The 18,305-nt window shown below is 39.5% G+C and overlaps 1 protein-coding gene across 1 annotated transcript in view; it reads right to left on the bottom strand.

Moving 5' to 3' along the window:
* LOC113884591 (cytochrome P450 2C31-like) overlaps nucleotides 1–13,463 on the bottom strand; it is a 58,009-nt gene extending 44,546 nt beyond the window's left edge. Inside the window, exon 1 of the mRNA XM_027529237.1 lies at nucleotides 13,283–13,463. Coding sequence (XP_027385038.1) covers nucleotides 13,283–13,450 — 168 coding nt within the window. The 5' untranslated portion in view covers nucleotides 13,451–13,463. The remainder of the gene's footprint in view (nucleotides 1–13,282) is intronic.
* Nucleotides 13,464–18,305: the final 4,842 nt, after the last annotated feature.

Genomic DNA, 18,305 nt, shown 5'->3' with positions numbered 1-18,305 from the left:
TTGTTCCATGTCCAGTTCTAACTGTTGCTTCCTGACCTGCATTTAGGTTTCTCAAGAGGCAAGTCAGGTGGTCTGGTATTCCCATCCCTTTCAGAATTTTCCACAGTTTCTTGTGATCCACACAGTCAAAGGCTTTGGCATAGTCAATAAAGCAGAAATAGATGTTTTTCTGGAACTCTCTTGTTTTTTGATGATCCAGCAGATGTTGGCAATTTGATCCCTGGTTCCTCTGCCTTTTCTAAAACCAGCTTGAACATCTGGAAGTTCATGGTTCATGTATTGCTGAAGCCTAGCTTGGAGAATTTTGAGCATTACTTTACCAGCATGTGAGATGAGTGCAATTGTGCGGTAGTTTGAGCATTCTTTGGCATTGCCTTTCTTTGGGATTGGAATGAAAACTGACCTTTTCCAGTCCTGAGGCCACTGCTGAGTTTTCCAAATTTGCTGGCATATTGAGCACAGCACTTTCACAGCATCATCTTTTAAGATTTGAAATATCTCAACTGGAATTCCATCACCTCCACTAGCTTTGTTTGTAGTGATGCTTTCTAAGGCCCACTTGACTTCACATTCCAGGATGTCTGGCTCTAGGTGAGTGATCACACCATCGTGATTATCAGGGTCGTGAAGATCTTTTTTGTACAGTTCTGTGTATTCTTGCCACCTCTTCTTAATATCTTCTGCTTCTGTTAGGTCCATACCATTTCTGTCCTTTATCGAGCCCATCTTCACATGAAATGTTCCCTTGGTATCTCTAATTTTCTTGAAGAGATCTCTAGTCTTTTCCATTCTGTTTTTCTCTATTTCTTTGCATTGATCTCTGAGGAAGGCTTTCTTATCTCTTCTTGCTATTCTTTAGAACTCTACATTCAGATGCTTATATCTTTCCTTTTCTCCTTTGCTTTTCACTTCTCTTCTTTTCACAGCTATTTGTAAGGCCTCCTCAGACAGCCATTTTGCCTTTTTGCATTTCTTTTTCTTGGGGATGGTCTTGATATCAGCTCTAATTTCACTTCCTCAGAGAAACTTCTGCTAACTACCCCTCTTACCCCTAATTCTTCAAGTTACACTGCCTGTTTCGACTGTGTTTCTATTACTTGTTTTGTATCCATATGTTTACTTGCATGATTGTTTCATAAATACAAGCCTGGTGTTGGGTGGTAAAGAATCTGCCTGCAAGGCAGGAGATGTGGTTTCGATCCCTGGGTTGGGGAGATCCCCTGGAGAAGGAAATGGCAACCCACTCCAGTATTCTTGCCAGGGAAAACCCATGAAGATGAGCCTGGGGGCCTACAGTCCATGGGGTTGCAAAAGAGTCAGACATAACTTGGCAACTAAACCACAACACCACATTGTATGTTTTGACCTGGGTTCAGTCCCTGGGTTGGGAAGATCCCCTGGAAAAGTACATGGCAATGCACTCCAGTATTCTTACCTGGAGAATACCCATGGACAGAGGAGCCTGGCAGGCTGCAGTCCATGGGGTCACAAAGAGTTGGACACAGCTGGGCAACTAAGTGCAGCATGATGCATCCATACATTTATGTGCATGATTGTTCCATAAATACACACCTATCATCTAGATGGTGAATTCCATAACATTAGGGTTGTTTTTTTTTCATTCATCTTTGAAAATCCCAAAATCTAACATACTTATTATTGAAATTAAAAATGTGAAGTTGCTCAGTCATGTCAGGCTCTTTGCAACCCCATGAAGTGTAGCCTGCCAGGCTCCATCCATGGGATTTTCCAGGCAAGAATACTGGAGTGGGTTTCCATTTCCTTCTCCAGGGGATCTTCCCAACCCAGGGATCGAACCCAAGTCTCCTACACTGCAGGCAGACTCTTTACCATCTGAGCCACCAGGGAAGCCCTGATAAAATTAGGCATTTAGTAACTTGTTGAACATATAATATACTCAAATAACCTGTGCAAAATAATTCTTATTTACATTTTAAAGACATGGAAATTAAAATCAAGAGATATTTTTAAAACTTAACCAGAAAAAAAAAGAAAAAACTTAACCAAGGCTGTGATTTAACAACTGCATATTCTGGAGTGCTAACACAATCTTCAAAACCAGATCCAAACACAAAGAAAGGAGTTTCATTGGGCAGTACTCTGACAACTAATTGTCTCAGAGAAGCCTGATTTCAGATAATTCCTTCAAGATTTAGAGTTATTGCTCTATTAAATAGCTAAGAGTAGAAGCATTATTCATTCATTTGTTGAGATAATAGAAACTGAATTTTCCTAAATTCGGTTTTACTTATTTCCTTGATTTCAGTCTACTTTTTGGAAAATTTTAGTTTTGTCACTCTGTAAATGAGTAGATTTTTTACTTAAAGAAATTTTCATTGCCATTAAAATTACCAAAGGATAATTACTATAAAGGGAACCTATGTCACAATATTCAGCAGTGGCCACAGGACAGGAAAAGGTCAGCTTTCTTTCCAATCCCAAAAACAGGCAATGCCAAAGAATGCTCAAACTACCGCACAGTTGCATTCATTTCATATGCTAGTAAAGAAATGCTCAAAATTCTCCAAGCTAGGTTTCAGCAATACGTGAACCACGAACTTCCAGATGTTCAAGCTGGTTTTAGAAAAGGCAGAGGAACCAGAGATCAAATTGGAACATCTGCTGGATCATCGAAAAAGCAAGAGGGTTCCAGAAAAACATCTATTTCTGCTTTATTGACTAAGCTAAAGCCTTTGACTGTGTGGATCACAAGAATCTGTGGAAAATTCTGAAAGGGATGGGAATACCAGACCCCACCTGATCCGCCTCTTGAGAAACCTGTATGCAGGTCAGGAAGTAACAGTTAGAACTGGACATGGAACAACAGACTGGTTCCAAATAGGAAAAGGAGTATATCAAGGCTGTATATTGTCACCCTGCTTATTTAACTTATATGCAGAGTACATCATGAGAAATGCTGGGCTGGAGGAAGCCCAAGCTGGAATCAAGATTGCCATGAGAAATATCAATAACCTCAGATATGCAGATGACACCACCCTTATGACAGAAAGTGAAGAAGAACTAAAGAGCCTCTTGAAGAAAGTGAAAGAAGAGAGTGAAAAAGTTGACTTAAACCTCAACATTCAGAAAACTAAGATCATGGCATGCGGTCCCATCACTTCATGGGAAATAGATGGGGAAACAGTGGAAACAGTGTCAGACTTTATTTTGGGGGGCTCCAAAATCACTGCAGATGGTGTTTGCAGCCATGAAATAAAAAGAAGCTTACTTCTTGGAAGGAAAGTTATGACCAACCTAGATAGCATATTCAAAAGCAGAGACATTACTTTGCCAACAATGGTCCATCTAGTCAAGGCTATGGTTTTTCCAGTAGTCATGTATGGATGTGAGAGTTGGACTACAACGAAAGCTGAGCACCGAAAAATTGATGCTTTTGAACTGTGGTGTTGGAGAAGACTCTTAAGAGTCCCTTGGACTGCAAGGAGATCTAACCAGTCCATCCTAAAGGAAATCAGTCCTGAGTGTTCATTGGTAGGACTGATATTGAAGCTGAAACTCCAATACTTTGGCCACCTGATGGGAAGAGCTGACTCATTTGAAAAGACCCCGATGCTGGGAAAGATTGAAGGCAGGAGGAGAAGGGGACGACAGAGGATGAGATGGTTGGATGGCATGACGGACTCAATGGATATGAGTTTGGATAATGGACAGGGAGTTGGTGATGGACAGGGAGGCCTGGCGTGCTGCAGTTCATGGGATCGCAGAGAGTCAGAGATGACTGAGTGACTGAACTGAACTGAACTGAACTGGATATAGGGTTATTGTTATCATCTTTCTAAATTCCACTATATGCATTAGTATACTGTATTGGTGTTTTTCTTTCTGGCTTACTTCACTCCGTATAATAGGCTCCAGTTTCATCCACCTCATTAGAACTGATTCAAACATGTTCTTTTGATGGCTGAATAATATTCCATTGTGTATACGTACCCTGCTTTCTTATCCATTAGTCTGTTGATGGACATCTAGGTTGCTTCCATGTCCTGGCTACTATAAACAGTGCTGCAATGAATATTGGGGTACACGTGTCTCTTTCAATTCTGGTTTCCTCAGTGTGTATTCCCAGTAGTGGGACTGTTGGGTCATATGGCAGTTCTATTTCCAGTTTTTTAGGGAATCTCCACACTGTTCTCCATAGTGGCTGTACTAGTTTGCATTTCCACCAACAGTGTAAGAAAAGGTTCCCTCTTCTCCACACCCTCTCCAGCATTTATTGCTTGTAGACTTTTGGATAGCAGCCATTCTGACTGGCATGAAATGGTACCTCATTGTGGTTTTGATTTGCATTTCTTTGATAATGAGTGATGTTCAGCACCTGTTCATGTGTTTGTTAACCATCTGTATGTTTTCTTCGGAAAAATGTCTGTTTGGTTCTTTGGCCCATTTTTTTGATTGGGTCGTTTATTTTTCTGGAATTGAGCTGCAGGAGTTGCTTGAATATTTTTTAGATTAATTCTTTGTCAGTTGCCTCGTTTGCTATTATTTTCTCCCATTCTGAAGGCTGTCTTTTCACCTTGCTTATAGTTTCCTTCATTGTGCAAAAGCATTTAAGTTTAATTAGGTCCCATTTGTTTATTCCTGTTTTTATTTCCAATATTCTGGGAGGCGAGTCATAGAGGATCCTTCTGTGGTTTATGTCAGAGAGTGTTTTGCCTATGTTTTCCTCTAGGAGTTTTATAGTTTCTGGTCTTACATTTAGATCTTTAATCCATTTTGAGTTTATTTTTGTGTAAGGTGTTAGAAAATGTTCTAGTTTCATTCTTTTACAAGTGGTTGACCAGTTTTCCAGGCACCACATGTTAAAGAGATTGTCTTTTCTCCATTGTATATTTTTGCCCCCTTTGTCGAAGTTAAGGTGTCCATAGGTGCGTGGATTTATCTCTGGGCTTTCTATTTTCTTCCATTGATCTATATTTCTGTCTTTGTGCCAGTACCATACTGTCTTGATGACTGTGGCTTTGTAGTAGAGCCTGAAGTCAGGTAGGTTGATTCCTCCAGTTCCATTCTTCTTTCTCAAGATTGCTTTGGCTATTTGAGGCTTTTTGTACTTCCATACAAATTGTGAAATTATTTGTTCTAGCTCTGTGAAAAATACCATTGGTAGCTTGATAGGGATTCCATTGAATCTATAGATTGCTTTGGGTAGTATACTCATTTTCACTATATTGATTCTTCCGATCCATGAACATGGTATATTTCTGCATCTGTCTGTGTCCTCTATGACTTCTTTCATCAGTGTTTTATAGTTTTTTGTATATGTCTTTTGTTTCTCTAGGTAGATTTATTCCTAAGTATTTTATTCTTTTCTTTGCAACGGTGAGTGGAATTGTTTCCTTAATTTCTCTTCCTGTTTCCTCATTGTTAGTGTATAGGAGACTGACGCGCTGCCCACTGCGCTAAGGAGGCAGATTGTTAGTGTATAGGGATGCAAGAGATTTCTGCATGTTAATTTTATATCCTGCAACTTTACTATGTTCATTGATTAGCTCTAGTAACTTACTGGAGGAGTCTTCAGGGTTTTCTATGTAGAGGATCATGTCATCTGCAAACAGTGAGAGTTTTACTTCTTTTCCCATCTGGATTTCTTTATTTTTCCTTTCTGACTGCTGTGGCCAAAACGTCCAAAACTATGTTGAGTAGTAGTGGTGAAAGTGAGCACCCTTGTCTTGTTCCTGACTTTAGGGGAAATGCTTTCAATTTTTCACCACTGATGATAATGTTTGCTGTGGGTTTGTCATATATAGCTTTTATTGTGTTGAGGTATGTTCCTTCTATTCCTGCTTTCTGCAGGGTTTTTATCATAAATGGATGTTGAATTTTGTCAAAGGCTTTCTCTGCATCTTCTGAGATAATCATAAGGTTTTTATCTTTCAATTTGTTAATGTGGTGTATTACACTGATTGATTTGTGGATATTAAAGAATCCTTGCATCCCTGGGATAAAGCCAACTTGGTCATGATGTATGATCTTTTTAATATGTTGTTGGATTCTGTTTGCAAGAATTTTGTTAAGGATTTTTGTATTCATCAGTGATATTGGCCTGTAGTTTTCTTTTTTTGTGTGGCATATTTGTCTGGTTTTGGTATTAGTGTGATGGTGGCCTCATAGAATGAGTTTGGAAGTTTACCTTTCTCTGCAAGTTTCTGGAAGAGGTTGAGTAGGATAGGTGTTAGCTCTTCTCTAAATTATTGGTAGAATTCAGCTGTAAAACTATCTCAACCTGGGCTTTTGTGTGCTGGAAGATTTATGATTACAGTTTCAATTTCCATGCTTCTGATGGGTCTGTTAAGATTTTCTATTTCTTCCTGGTTCAGTTTTGGAAAGTTATACTTTTCTAAGAATTGGTCCATTTCTCCAAGTTGTCCATTTTATTGGCATATAATTGCTGATAGTAGTCTGTTATGATCCTTTGTATTTCTGTGTTGTCTGTTGTGATCTCTCCATTTTCATTTCTAATTTTGTTGATTGGATTCTTCTCCCTTTGTTTCTTGATAAGTCTGGCTAATGGTTTGTCAATTTTATTTATCTTCTCAAAAAAACAGCTTTGGGGTTTGCTATGGTCTCCTTTGTTTCTTTTGCATTTATTTCTGCCCTAATTTTTAAGATTTCTTTCCTTCTACTAACCCTGGAGTTCATTTCTTCCTTTTCAAGTTGCTTTAGGTGTAGAGTTAGGTTAGTTATTTGCCTCTTTTCTTGTTTCTTGAGGTAAGCTTGTATTGCTATGAACCTTCCCCTTAGCTCTGCTTTTACAGTGTCCCACAGGTTTGGGGTTGCTGTGCTTTCATTTTCACTCATTTCTATTCACATTTTTATTTCTTTTTTGATCTCTTCTGTGATTTGTTGGTTATTCAGCCGCGTGTTGTTCAGCTTCCATATGTTAGAATTTTTAATAGTTTTTCTCCTGTAATTGACATCTAATCTTACCACATTGTGGTCAGAAAAGATGCTTGGGATGATTTCATTTTTTTGAAATTACCAAGGCTGTATTTATGGCCCAGGATGTGATCTATCCTGGAGAAGGTTCCATGTGCACTTGAGAAAAAGGTGAAATTCATTGTTTTGGGGTAAAATGTCCTATAGATATCAATTAGGTCTAGCTGGTCTATTGTATCATTTAAAGTTTGTGTTTCCTAGTTAATTTTCTGTTTAGTTGATCTATCCATAGGTGTGAGTGGGGTATTAAAGTCTCCCACTATTATTGTGATATTGTTAATTTCCCCTTTCATACTTGCTAGCATTTGTCTTACATATTGTGGTGCTCACTTGTTGGCTGCATATATATTTATAATTGTTATATCTTCTTGTATTGATCCTTTGATCATTATGTAGTGTCCTTCTTTGTCTCTTTTCACAGCCTTTGTTTTAAAGTCTATTTTATCTGATATGAGTACTGCTACTCCTGCTTTCTTTTGGTCTCTATTTGCGTGGAATATCTTTTTCCAGCCCTCCACTTTCAGTCTGTATGGGTCCCTTATTTTGAGGTGGGTCTCTTGTAGACAACATATATAGGGGTCTTGTTGTTGTATCCATTCAGCCAGTATTTGTCTTTTGGTTGGGGCATTCAACCCATTTATGTTTAAGGTAATTATTGATAAGTATGATCCCGTTGCTATTACTTTGTTGTTGTGGGTTTGAGTTTATACATCCTTTCTGTGTTTCCTGTCTAGAGAAGATCCTTTAGCATTTGTTGGAGAGCTGGTTTGGTAATGCTGAATTCTCTTAGCTTTTGCTTGTCTGTAAAGCTTTTGATTTCTCCTTCGTATTTGAATGAGATCCTTGCTGGGTACAGTAATCTGGGCTGTAGGTTATTTTCATCACTTTAAGTATGTCCTGCCATTCCCTTCTGGCCTGAAGATTTTCTATTGAAAGATCAGCTGTTATCCTTATGAGAATCCCCTTGTGTGTTATTTGTTGTTTTTCCCTTGCTGCTTTTAATATTTGTTCTTTGTGTTTGATCTTTGTTAATTTGACTAATATGTGTCTTGGGGTGTTTCGCCTTGGGTTTATCCTGTTTGGGACTCTCTGGGTTTCTTGGACTTGACTTCCTTCCCCGTTTTAAGGAAGTTTTCAACTATTATCTCCTCAAGTGTTTTCTCATGGTCTTTCTTTTTGTCTTCTTCTTCTGGGACTCCTATGATTCGAATGTTGGGACATTTAACATTAACAAATGAGATTGTCCTCATTTCTTTTAATTCGTTTTTCTTTTTTCCTCTCTGATTCATTTATTTCTACCATTCTATCTTCTACCTCACTTATCCTATCTTCTGCCTCCGTTATTCTACTGTTGGTTCCCTCCAGAGTGCTGTTTATCTCATTCATTGCACTATTCATTATATATTGACTCTTTTTTATTTCTTCTAGGTCCTTGTTAAACCTTTCTTGCATCTTCTCAATCCTTGTCTTCAGGCTATGTATCTGTAACTCCATTTTGTTTTCAAGATTTTGGATCATTTTCACTATCATTATACGGAATTCTTTATCAGGTAGATTCCCTATCTCTTCCTCTTTTGTTTGGTTTTGTGGGCATTTATCCTGTTCCTTTACCTGCTGAATATTTCTCTGCCTTTTCCTCTTGTTTATATTGCTATGTTTGGAGTGGCCTTTCCGTATCCTGGCAGTTTGTGGTTCCTCTTTATTGTGAAGGCTCCTTGCTCTGGGTGAGGTTGGACTGGTGGCTTGTCAAGGTTTCCTGGTTAGGGAAGCTTGTGTCGGTGTTCTGGTGGGTGGAGCTGGATTTCTTCTCTCTGGAGTGCAATGAAGTGTCCAGTACTGAGTTTTGAGATGTCAGTGGGTTTGGTGTGACTTTGGACAGCCTGTATATTGAAGCTCAGGGCTATGTTCCTGTGTTGCTGGAGAATTTGCTTGGTATGTCTTGCTCTGGAACTTGTTGGCCCTTGGATGGTGCTTGATTTCAGTGTAGGTATGGAGGCTTTTGATGAGTTCCTATTGATTAATGTTCCCTGGAGTCAGGAGTTCTCTGGTGTTCTCAGGATTTGGACTTAAGCCTCCTGCCTCTGGTTTCCAGACTTATTTTTACACTAGCTTCAAGATTTCTCCATCTATACAGCACCGATGATAAAACATCTAGGTTAATGATGAAAAGTTTCTCCACAGTGAGGTACACCCAGAGAGATACATAGAGTTAAATGGAGAAGAGAAGAGGAAAGAGGGAGATAGAGGTGACAAGGAAGAGAAGCGGGGGAATCAGAAGGGAAGAGAGCAAGCTAGCCAGTAATCACTTCCCTATGTGCTCCCCACAGTCTGGATCCCTCATAGATGTTCACGGAGTTACACAGAGAAGAGAAGAGGAAGGAAGGAGACAGAGGTGGCCAAGAGGATAAAAGGGGGAATCAAAAGGAGACAGATCCAGCCAGTAATTAGTTCCCTAACTAAGATCATGGCATCTGGTCCCATCACTTCACAGGAAATAGATGGGGAAACAGTGGAAACAGTGTCAGACTTTATTTTCGGGGGCTCCAAAATCACTGCAGATGGTGATTGCAGCCATGAAATTAAAAGACACTTACTCCTTGGAAGGAAAGTTATGACCAACCTAGATAGCATATTCAAAAGCAGAGACATTACTTTGCCATCAAAGGTCCATCTAGTCAAGGCTAATGGTTTTTCCAGTGGTCATGTATGGATGTGAGAGTTGGACTGTGAAGAAAGCTGAGTGCTGAAGAATTGATGCTTTTGAACTGTGGTGTTGGAGAAGACTCTTGAGAGTCCCTTGGACTACAAGGAGATCCAACCAGTCCATTCTAGAGGAGATCAGTCCTGGGTGTTCATTGGAAGGACTGATGCTAAAGCTGAAACTCCAATACTCTGGCCACTTCATGAGAAAAGCTGACTCATTGGAAAAGACCCTGATGCTAGGAGGGATTGGGGGCAGGAGGAGAAGGGGACAACAGAGGATGAGATTGCTGGATTGAATCACTGACTCAATGGACATGAGTTTGAGTAAACTCTGGGAGTTGATGATGGACAGAGAGGCCTGGCGTGCTGCGATTCATGGGGTTGCAAACAGTCAGACACAACTGAGCGGCTGAACTGAACTGAACTGAAGTATTCTCCACAGCCTGGAACACACAAAGAGATTCACAGAGTTGGGTAGAGAAGAGAAGGGGAAGGGAGGAGATAGAGGTGACCTGGTGGAGAAAAAGCAGTCAAAAGGGGTAGAGAGCAATCAAGCTGGTAATCTCGCTCCCAGGTAAAAACGAGTGCTGCAGATTGGGTTCTTAAAGGTATAAAATTGATAACAAATACCAAAAAGCAAAGATTAAAAATCTAGAGTAGAGGTTAGATTCTCAAAAATACAATATTTAAAAAACAAAGTCACAAAAATTATAAAGTATATATATATATACATGAAGTTTGTTTAAAAATAGGGTCTTTTTTTTTTTTTTTCTTGGCAAGGTAATAGTAGGTTATAAATGTGGAGAAGGCAATGGCAAGCCACTCCAGTACTCTTGCCTAGAAAATCCCATGGATGAGGAGCCTGGTAGGCTGTAGTCCATGGGGTCACTACGAATCAGACGCGACTGAGTGACTTCACTTTCACTTTTCACTTTCACGCAATGGAGAGGGAAATAGCAACCCACTCCAGTGTTCTTGCCTGGAGAATCCCAGGGACAGCAGAGCCTGGTGGGCTGCCGTCCATGGGGTCGCACAGAGTCGGACATGACTGAAGCGACTTAGCAGCAGCAGTAGGTTATAAAAATGAAAATTAAAGCAGTAATAGAGGACTTAAAATTTTAAAAAAAATTTTTTTAATGATAATTAGTAAAAATATATCTAGGACTTTCTCTGGAGCTTTTGTGGACAGTGTGGGGTCAGTTCATTATCAGATAGTTCCTTGGTCTGGCTTATACTTCTCAAGATCTATAGGCCCCTTCCTATGTAGTCAGTGCTAACTATAGGGTTTTAATCTATTGCACCTGTCAGTCACTTCCAAAGCGGTTCCCTCTGTTTATTTTAGCTTCTTCTGTTTGCTGGTCTCTTCAGTGTCTAATTTCCACCCTGACACAAGGGGGCGGTGGTGGTCACTTTTTTTAGGCTCACTTGTTCAGTACTGCTGTGGGGAGGGAGGAACATTGCTAACAAATATCACTGGCATGTGTGGGGAGTGCTTGCAGTGTCTGCCACACTGGGCTTACCCCAACTCACAGCGTGTGTGCTTTCCCAGTCTACACTGCTCAGGCTCTAGGTTGCTCTGCCAGGAACTGTCTGAGGCGGGCCCTGGGTTGCATGCACTTGTCAGGTCTAAGCAGCTCAGGTTCAGGTTCTTGGGTACTCCACAAAGGCACAGACTTGGTTGGACCTGCATTTTGTGCCCTTCCCAGGTCCAAGCAGCTCAGGTGACCAGGTGCTTGGCAAGCACAGTCGCCCCCAGTTGGAGGCTGCATCTTATCACCTCCCCAGCCACTCTTTCCTGGGTGTACAATGGGCATGCCTTCTCAAGTGTGCCGTGTGTCTCTTCTAGGGAGCTGATCTCTGGCTGAAACACTCCCAGTGGAAGTCAACCATCCAGAATCCCTAGAAGTCTTGGTTAGCAATGAAGCCTGCTTGCAGTTTGGTAGAGGATGCCTCTCTGGGGCCACAATTGTCCCCTTCTGGCTCTGGCTGCCATCGCCTACGTGTCTCTAGCGGGCGATGGGCCAGTCAGCAGCTGGCTAGCTCTGCTCAGTCCTTTGTTCTGTGAGTGGGCCTGGCAGTGTCTTATGTTAGGGCTTTTTGCGGGATAGCTATCCCACAGTTTGGGTTCCTATCTCATGTTAGTTCCCTCAGATTGCCCTTGGGGCATTCAGGCCCGGTCCTTACCCTAAGCAATGCAGCCTGCACCTCCCTGTCCAGTCCCCACTTGCTAGTGGCAGATTCGAGCGTCTGGGCTGCTTCTCCGCTGGGAGTTGCCATTAGGCACCTAATCTGTGGGTTTTATTTATTTATTTATTTATTTATTTATTTTTCCTCCCGGTTATGTTGCCCTCTGAGATTCCAAGGCTTGCCACAGACCCACCAGTGAGAGTGTTTCCTGGTGTTTGGAAGCTTCTCTCTTTTTTAAGACTCCCTTCCCAAGATGCATCTCCATCCCTATCTCTTTTGTCTCTCTTTTTATTTTTTATATTTTGTCCTACCTCCTTTTGAAGACAGTGGGCTGCCTTTCTGGGTGCCTGATATCCTCGGCCAACATTCAGAAGTTGTTTTGTGGAATTTGCTCAGCATTCAAATGTTCTTTCCATGAATTTGTGGGGGAGAAAGTGGTCTCCCTGTCCTATTCCTCTGCCATCTTAGGATTGCCCCCCAGAAAGAGAAGTTAAGGAAACAATCTTATTTACCACTGCATCCAAAAAAAAAAAAACTAGGAATAAACCTACATAAGGAAATAACAGACCTGTCTCAGAAAATTATAAAACAATGATGAAAGAAATTGAAAGTGACAGAAACAGATGGAAAGATAAACTGTGTTTTTGAGTTAGAAGAAATCATATATAAAATGATCATACTAAGGCAATCTGCAGATTGCAGTTCTATCAAAATACCAATGACATTTTTCACAGAACTAGAATAAATAATTTTAAAGTTATATGGAAACACAAAACACTGCAAATAGTCAAAGGAATCTTGAGGGGGTGCAGAAAAAAAACTGAACTGGAGGAATCAGACTCCCTGACCTCACAATATACTATACAACTATATTAACCAAAAAAGTATGATACTGGTACAAAAACAGACACATCTATGGAACACAATAGAGCACCCAAAAATAAACCCACACACTTACAGTGAATTATTCTATAACAAAGGAAGTAAGAATATACAACAGAGAAAAGATAGGGAATATCACCTATATTTTATAGTAACTATAAATGAAGTATAACCTTTAAAATTGTGAATCACTATACTGTACATCTGTAGCATATAATATTGTACATCAATTACACTTCCATTTTTAAAAATGAATAATAACTAAATGATAAAATCATGTCTGGGTATTCACTGGGCAATTCCCTTTAAAACCACTCTTTAAAAACACGGTGTCTGCAGTAACAAGAGTTGGTTGATTTGCCAGCATAAATGGGTTCCATAGGAGCTAATTCTGGTAATTTAAAATAAAAGGCTAAGCATACCAAAAAATTTTAATTAAAAAAAAAACTGGTGTCAAGAAAACAAACTGGGACAAGACATAGGGCTGTCTTACTTACTCATGGCAAACAACTGGAAGAAAATCACTCATACTTGCCTTGCTTATGGATTTGCTGACATTCTTAGTATTTATCTGGAAAATATTTCCAACAACTGGGAGAGGAGTGGGCCCAGGTGGCAGCTTCCCTTTGGCATGCCTCTGATTCCACAGAAAAAGGAAAATCAAAAAAGAAAGACAGGTCACCAGAACTACGAAGAGTTCCATTGGTGTGCTTCACATGAGGGCAACTGAAAGTTTAAAATCTAAAGACTTTTTAAAAATACTAAGTGCAGGCTTATCACCAAACATGCAATGAGTCTTTGAACTTTTGAATAAATATTGTTTTACCATCATTGCACTTTGGCCTGTCAGTAGATATTTAAACAAAAACTTATCAGCCTTAATACTGATAAATATCTAAGTTTTTGATGGAAATCCCAACTAAAAAATAACTCAATTCCTCAGAGATGACCACATATTAGTAGTGAAATTGAAGATATCAGATTTTCAAAGGGCTGGAATTCATGATCATGACAAACGATGAAAGAGAGTATCTCTGTGTCAAAATTCATCATCATATGAGCAGAAAAATAAGCAATTCCTTAGAGCCTTTTCTCAGAAGATCTACGGAAAGGCCACATCAAGACAAGGAAGCAGGGCAAATAAAGAAAAGAATAGGGAGCTGGTCTTATCTTAGAAAAGAGTAGAGGGATTCCAATGGTTTTTCAAGAGCTCTTTTCTTTGTGCCAGGAGTTCTGACACCATTTACTCCCAGAGAGAATGCAGGCCGGCAGACAGTAGATAAAAAAAGGAATAACAAATACTGAGGAATCCTCAAGTCAAGGAAAGAAATCACTCAAAGACATCAGTGGAAAGTCCCTTGACTACTTATCACCCACTCCCTTCTTTACATACCCATTTCCAATAAGGATCACATAACTTGAGCAAACATTGCATATTCACACTTAGGTGAGGAAATACACTCCAGAAAATATATAAAGACTCACAGATATGAACAAAATTTCAAGACTTAAAAGCTATTTGAGGAACTTCAATAGCATAACAAACATCTAACTTAAAAATCATAGAACTAATCCCTGAAGAATTAAAAACAGAAAAAATGTTAAATAGAACATCATCAGATAAATTTAACCAAATAAAAAGTTAATGGAAAGATGAAAAGTTTTTGGTAGTTAAGAATGTGGTTGCAAAAATGCTTTTAATAAACAGATATGCTGAGTAATAAAATAGCTTTGCCTGCAGGTTGACTTATTTTATCAGGAAGATTCAGGGGGAACAGGGTTTCCACAAGAATAGAGTACAAAATAATAATGATAAAAACTGTAAACAAAGTTGAATGATATGGACAATAATTCTAGAAATTCTAGCAACTTTATCACAGGAGTTTCAAGGAGAGAGAAAAATAATCAAATGTATTAATAAGCAAAGGAAATGGAATAAATTTTTCCTATAATGATGAAAGATCCAAAGTACCCACCAAGTTCTAAGCAGGATTAAAGAGAAAAGACCGACACTCTCAAAATTTTGTGAAATGTGAGAACATCAAGGAAAACAAAAAAAAAGCCTAAAATGCTCTAGAAAGTTAAAAGGAAATTATAAAGAATCAGACTCAATTTAGAATAAATCTTCCCATACACAATGCTTATAAATGATAGATAATAGTCAAGTAAAGCCTTCAAAAATTCAATAGGAAATGATTTTTAAAGTATTATTCTACACCAGATAAACTAGAATTTAAATATAAGATCAAAATATAGATATCTGGGGGGCTTCCCTGGCAGTCCAATGGTTAAGACTTCATGCTTGCACTGCAGTGGGGCATGAATTCAATCCCTGGTCCAGAAACTAAGATCCCCCCTGTGTCATGGTATGGCCACAAATAAAACAAATAAATAAATATAATATAAAAAAATTTTGGACATGTAAACATTCAAACATTTTATAATATTGAAACCATTTCTGAAATAATTACCTGAAGAAAAGGTCCAACAAATAAAAATATATCCCAAAAAGGGAGCATGTGAGACACAAAAATAATGAGGTGCAAAAGGCAAGTAAAACTACTGAGTCTAAATATGACTGATAAGTGATAGCAAAGCTTAAAGAAATTATCATTAGCTTTCATAAGGAAAGGGAAGCTAAAATTCTAGATGTTTTCAACAAAATCTGCAAACTGATACAGAATGTAGGGAGTTGCCAGCCTTTTGAGAGCTGTTGGTTTTACTCTCGTGTGTGTGTGTGTGTGTGTGTGCACGTGTGTGCTCAGTCATGTCCGACTCTTTGCAATCCCATGGACTGTAGCCTGCCAGGCTCCTCTGTCCATGGAATTCTCCAGGTAAGAATACTGCCATTTCCTCCTCCAGGGGATCTTCCCAACCCAGGGACTGAATCCAAGTCTCTTGTGTCTCCTGCATTGACAGTCAGGTTCTTTACAACTTGTGCCACCTGAGAGGCTACCAGTACTAATTCTCATCTCTGATTATATGAACAGATAAAAACAATTATAATATAAAATTTGCTAATACAACTTGATATACCACTTAAAATGAAACATCTTTCCTTTTAATAGGGAAAAGCAAAATGAAATAAAGAAAACTTGATCTCTCCAGTTAAAGACAATATAAAAGCATGAGGTCTATTAAGCATGAGATAAAAATCATCAAGTGAAGCACTATGACTTCTCATTTCCTTCAAATATTTCATGGGTTTTTAAAAGACGCACCTCCTGAGACCAAATAAATAGAAAAACTAAAGCGAATCATGTACAAAAATCAAGTGCAAAATAACAATGACGAAAATTGCAAAGTGGTATAAACAATAGTTGTAATAGGTTAGCCAAAAAGCTTGTTCAGGTTTTCCCATAACCCCTTTGGGAAAGCCCAAACTTCTGGGCCAACCTTGCTAGCAAGTACAGCAATAAGTTTTATTTTGGATAAATTTGAATACTTACTTAGGATTTGTTGTTCACTCAGTTGTGTCTAACTCTTTGTGACCCCGTGGACTGCAGCACGCCAGGCTTCCCAGTCCCTCACTATCTCTCATAGTTTGCTTAAATTCATGTCCATTGAGTCAGTGATGCCATCCAAACATCTCATCCTGTGTTGCCACCTTCTCCTCCTGCCCTCAATCTTTCCCAACATCAGGGTCTTTTCCAGTGAGCCAGCTCTTACCAGCAGGTGGCCAAAGGATTGGAGCTTCAGCTTCAGCATCAGTCTTTCCAATGAATATTCAGGGTTGATTTCTTTTAGGATTGACTGGTTTGATCTCCTTGCTGTCCAAGGGACTCTCAAGAGTCTTCTCCAACACCACAGTTCAAAAGCATCAATTCTTTGGTACTCATCCTTTGTGGTCCAACTCTCACATCTGTACATGACTACTGAAAAACCATAGCTTTGACTAGATGGGTCTTTGTCGGCAAACAGACATCTCTGCTTTTTAATGTGCTGTCTAGGTTTGTCAAAGCTTTTCTTCCAAGGAGCATGTATCTTTTGATTTCATGGCTGCAGCCCCATTCCACAGTAATTTTGAAGCCCAAGAAAATAAAGTCTGTTACTGTTCAACATTTAGCTAATTAATTTAGTTTTAATAAATGTTCTTTAATATTTAAGTAGTCTAATTTCAGACTATAGCTATATCAATATATTGGCCAAAAAGTTGGTTCAGGTATGGAAAAACTCAAACCAACTTTTTGACCAACCCAATACAATCAGCATATAACCAGTACCACAAGATTGAAGAAATATTTTACTGATTCTTCTGTGCCAGGTATTTTCCACCACCCAGTTAGCTCACTTGATCTTCAAAAGATGCTTTGAATAGAAACCTTTCAGTTAAATTACCTTGAAACGATTCAGGCACCTCCCTGCTCAGTTAATAAATGGGAGAACTGGACTACCCTAGGTAGTCCTAGGTTCAGATGTGAACCTAGGACATCTGACACATCATATACACCAATTATAACTTTAAAAAAGAAGAAAGTGAAAGTGAAGTTGCTTAGTTGTGTCCAACTCTTTGTGACCCCATGGACTGTAGCCCACCAGGCTCCTCCATCCATGGAATTTTCCAGGCAAGAACACTGGAGTGGGTTGCCATTTCCTTCCCCAGGGGATCTTCCTGACCCAGGGATCGAACCCAGGTATCCCACATTGTAGGCGGATGCTTTTACCATCTGAGCCACCAGGGAAGCCCTAAAAAAAGAAGAACAGGTGCTCATACAACAGCAGCCTGGAGGAAATGAAGTCCCTCTCCTAAGAGCCATAAAACCCAATGCAGGACACCCAATGTTACTTGGTCATCGCCATGGCTGGTGATACAGCAGGAGGAGTCAGCCTCCGAGGAAATCAGCAGGCAGGTCCTCAGCAACCAGAGCTTCCCTCCACAGCTTCTGCAGCAGCAGAGGAGCATGGTTCAGGGTGGAGGCTGGGAAACTAAGCACATCTAATAACACCCCCAGTCTGAAAAGGCCACCATGTCTATATTCCACAGACAAGAATATAATACATTTAGATCAGTGCCTAAATGTAATAAAATCAAAATTCAACTTTATACCACATAAAAGAACCAAATTTGAAAGCAGTCTTCCATTAAACCACTATTAAATTATTTGACATATTTCATTTAATTATTTATTTTTAATATAAATTTATTTACTTTAATTGGAGGCTAATTACTTTATAATATTGTATTGGTTTTGCCATACATCAACATGAATCCACCACTGGTGTAAAGTGTTCCCCATCCTGAACCCCCCTCCCACCTCCCTCCCCATACCATCCCTCTGAGTCATCCCAGTGCACCAGCCCCGAGCATCCTGTATCATGCATCGAACCTGGACTGGCGATTCATTCCACATATATTATATTATACATGTTTCAATGCCATTCTCCCAAATCATCCCACCCTCACCCTCTCCCACAGAGTCCAAAAGACTGTTCTATACATCTGTGTCTCTTTTGCTGTCTCGCATACAGGGTTATCGTTATCATCTTTCTAAATTCCATATATATGCAGTAGTAAAAGGCAATGGCATCCCACTCCAGTACTTTTGCCTGGAAAATCC

The sequence above is a fragment of the Bos indicus x Bos taurus genome, chromosome 26 (genome assembly GCF_003369695.1).
Source record: "Bos indicus x Bos taurus breed Angus x Brahman F1 hybrid chromosome 26, Bos_hybrid_MaternalHap_v2.0, whole genome shotgun sequence".
Taxonomy (NCBI): Eukaryota; Metazoa; Chordata; class Mammalia; order Artiodactyla; family Bovidae; genus Bos; species Bos indicus x Bos taurus.
The sequence above is the reverse complement of the archived record's forward strand: the minus strand, read 5'-3'. Positions and strand labels throughout refer to the sequence as shown.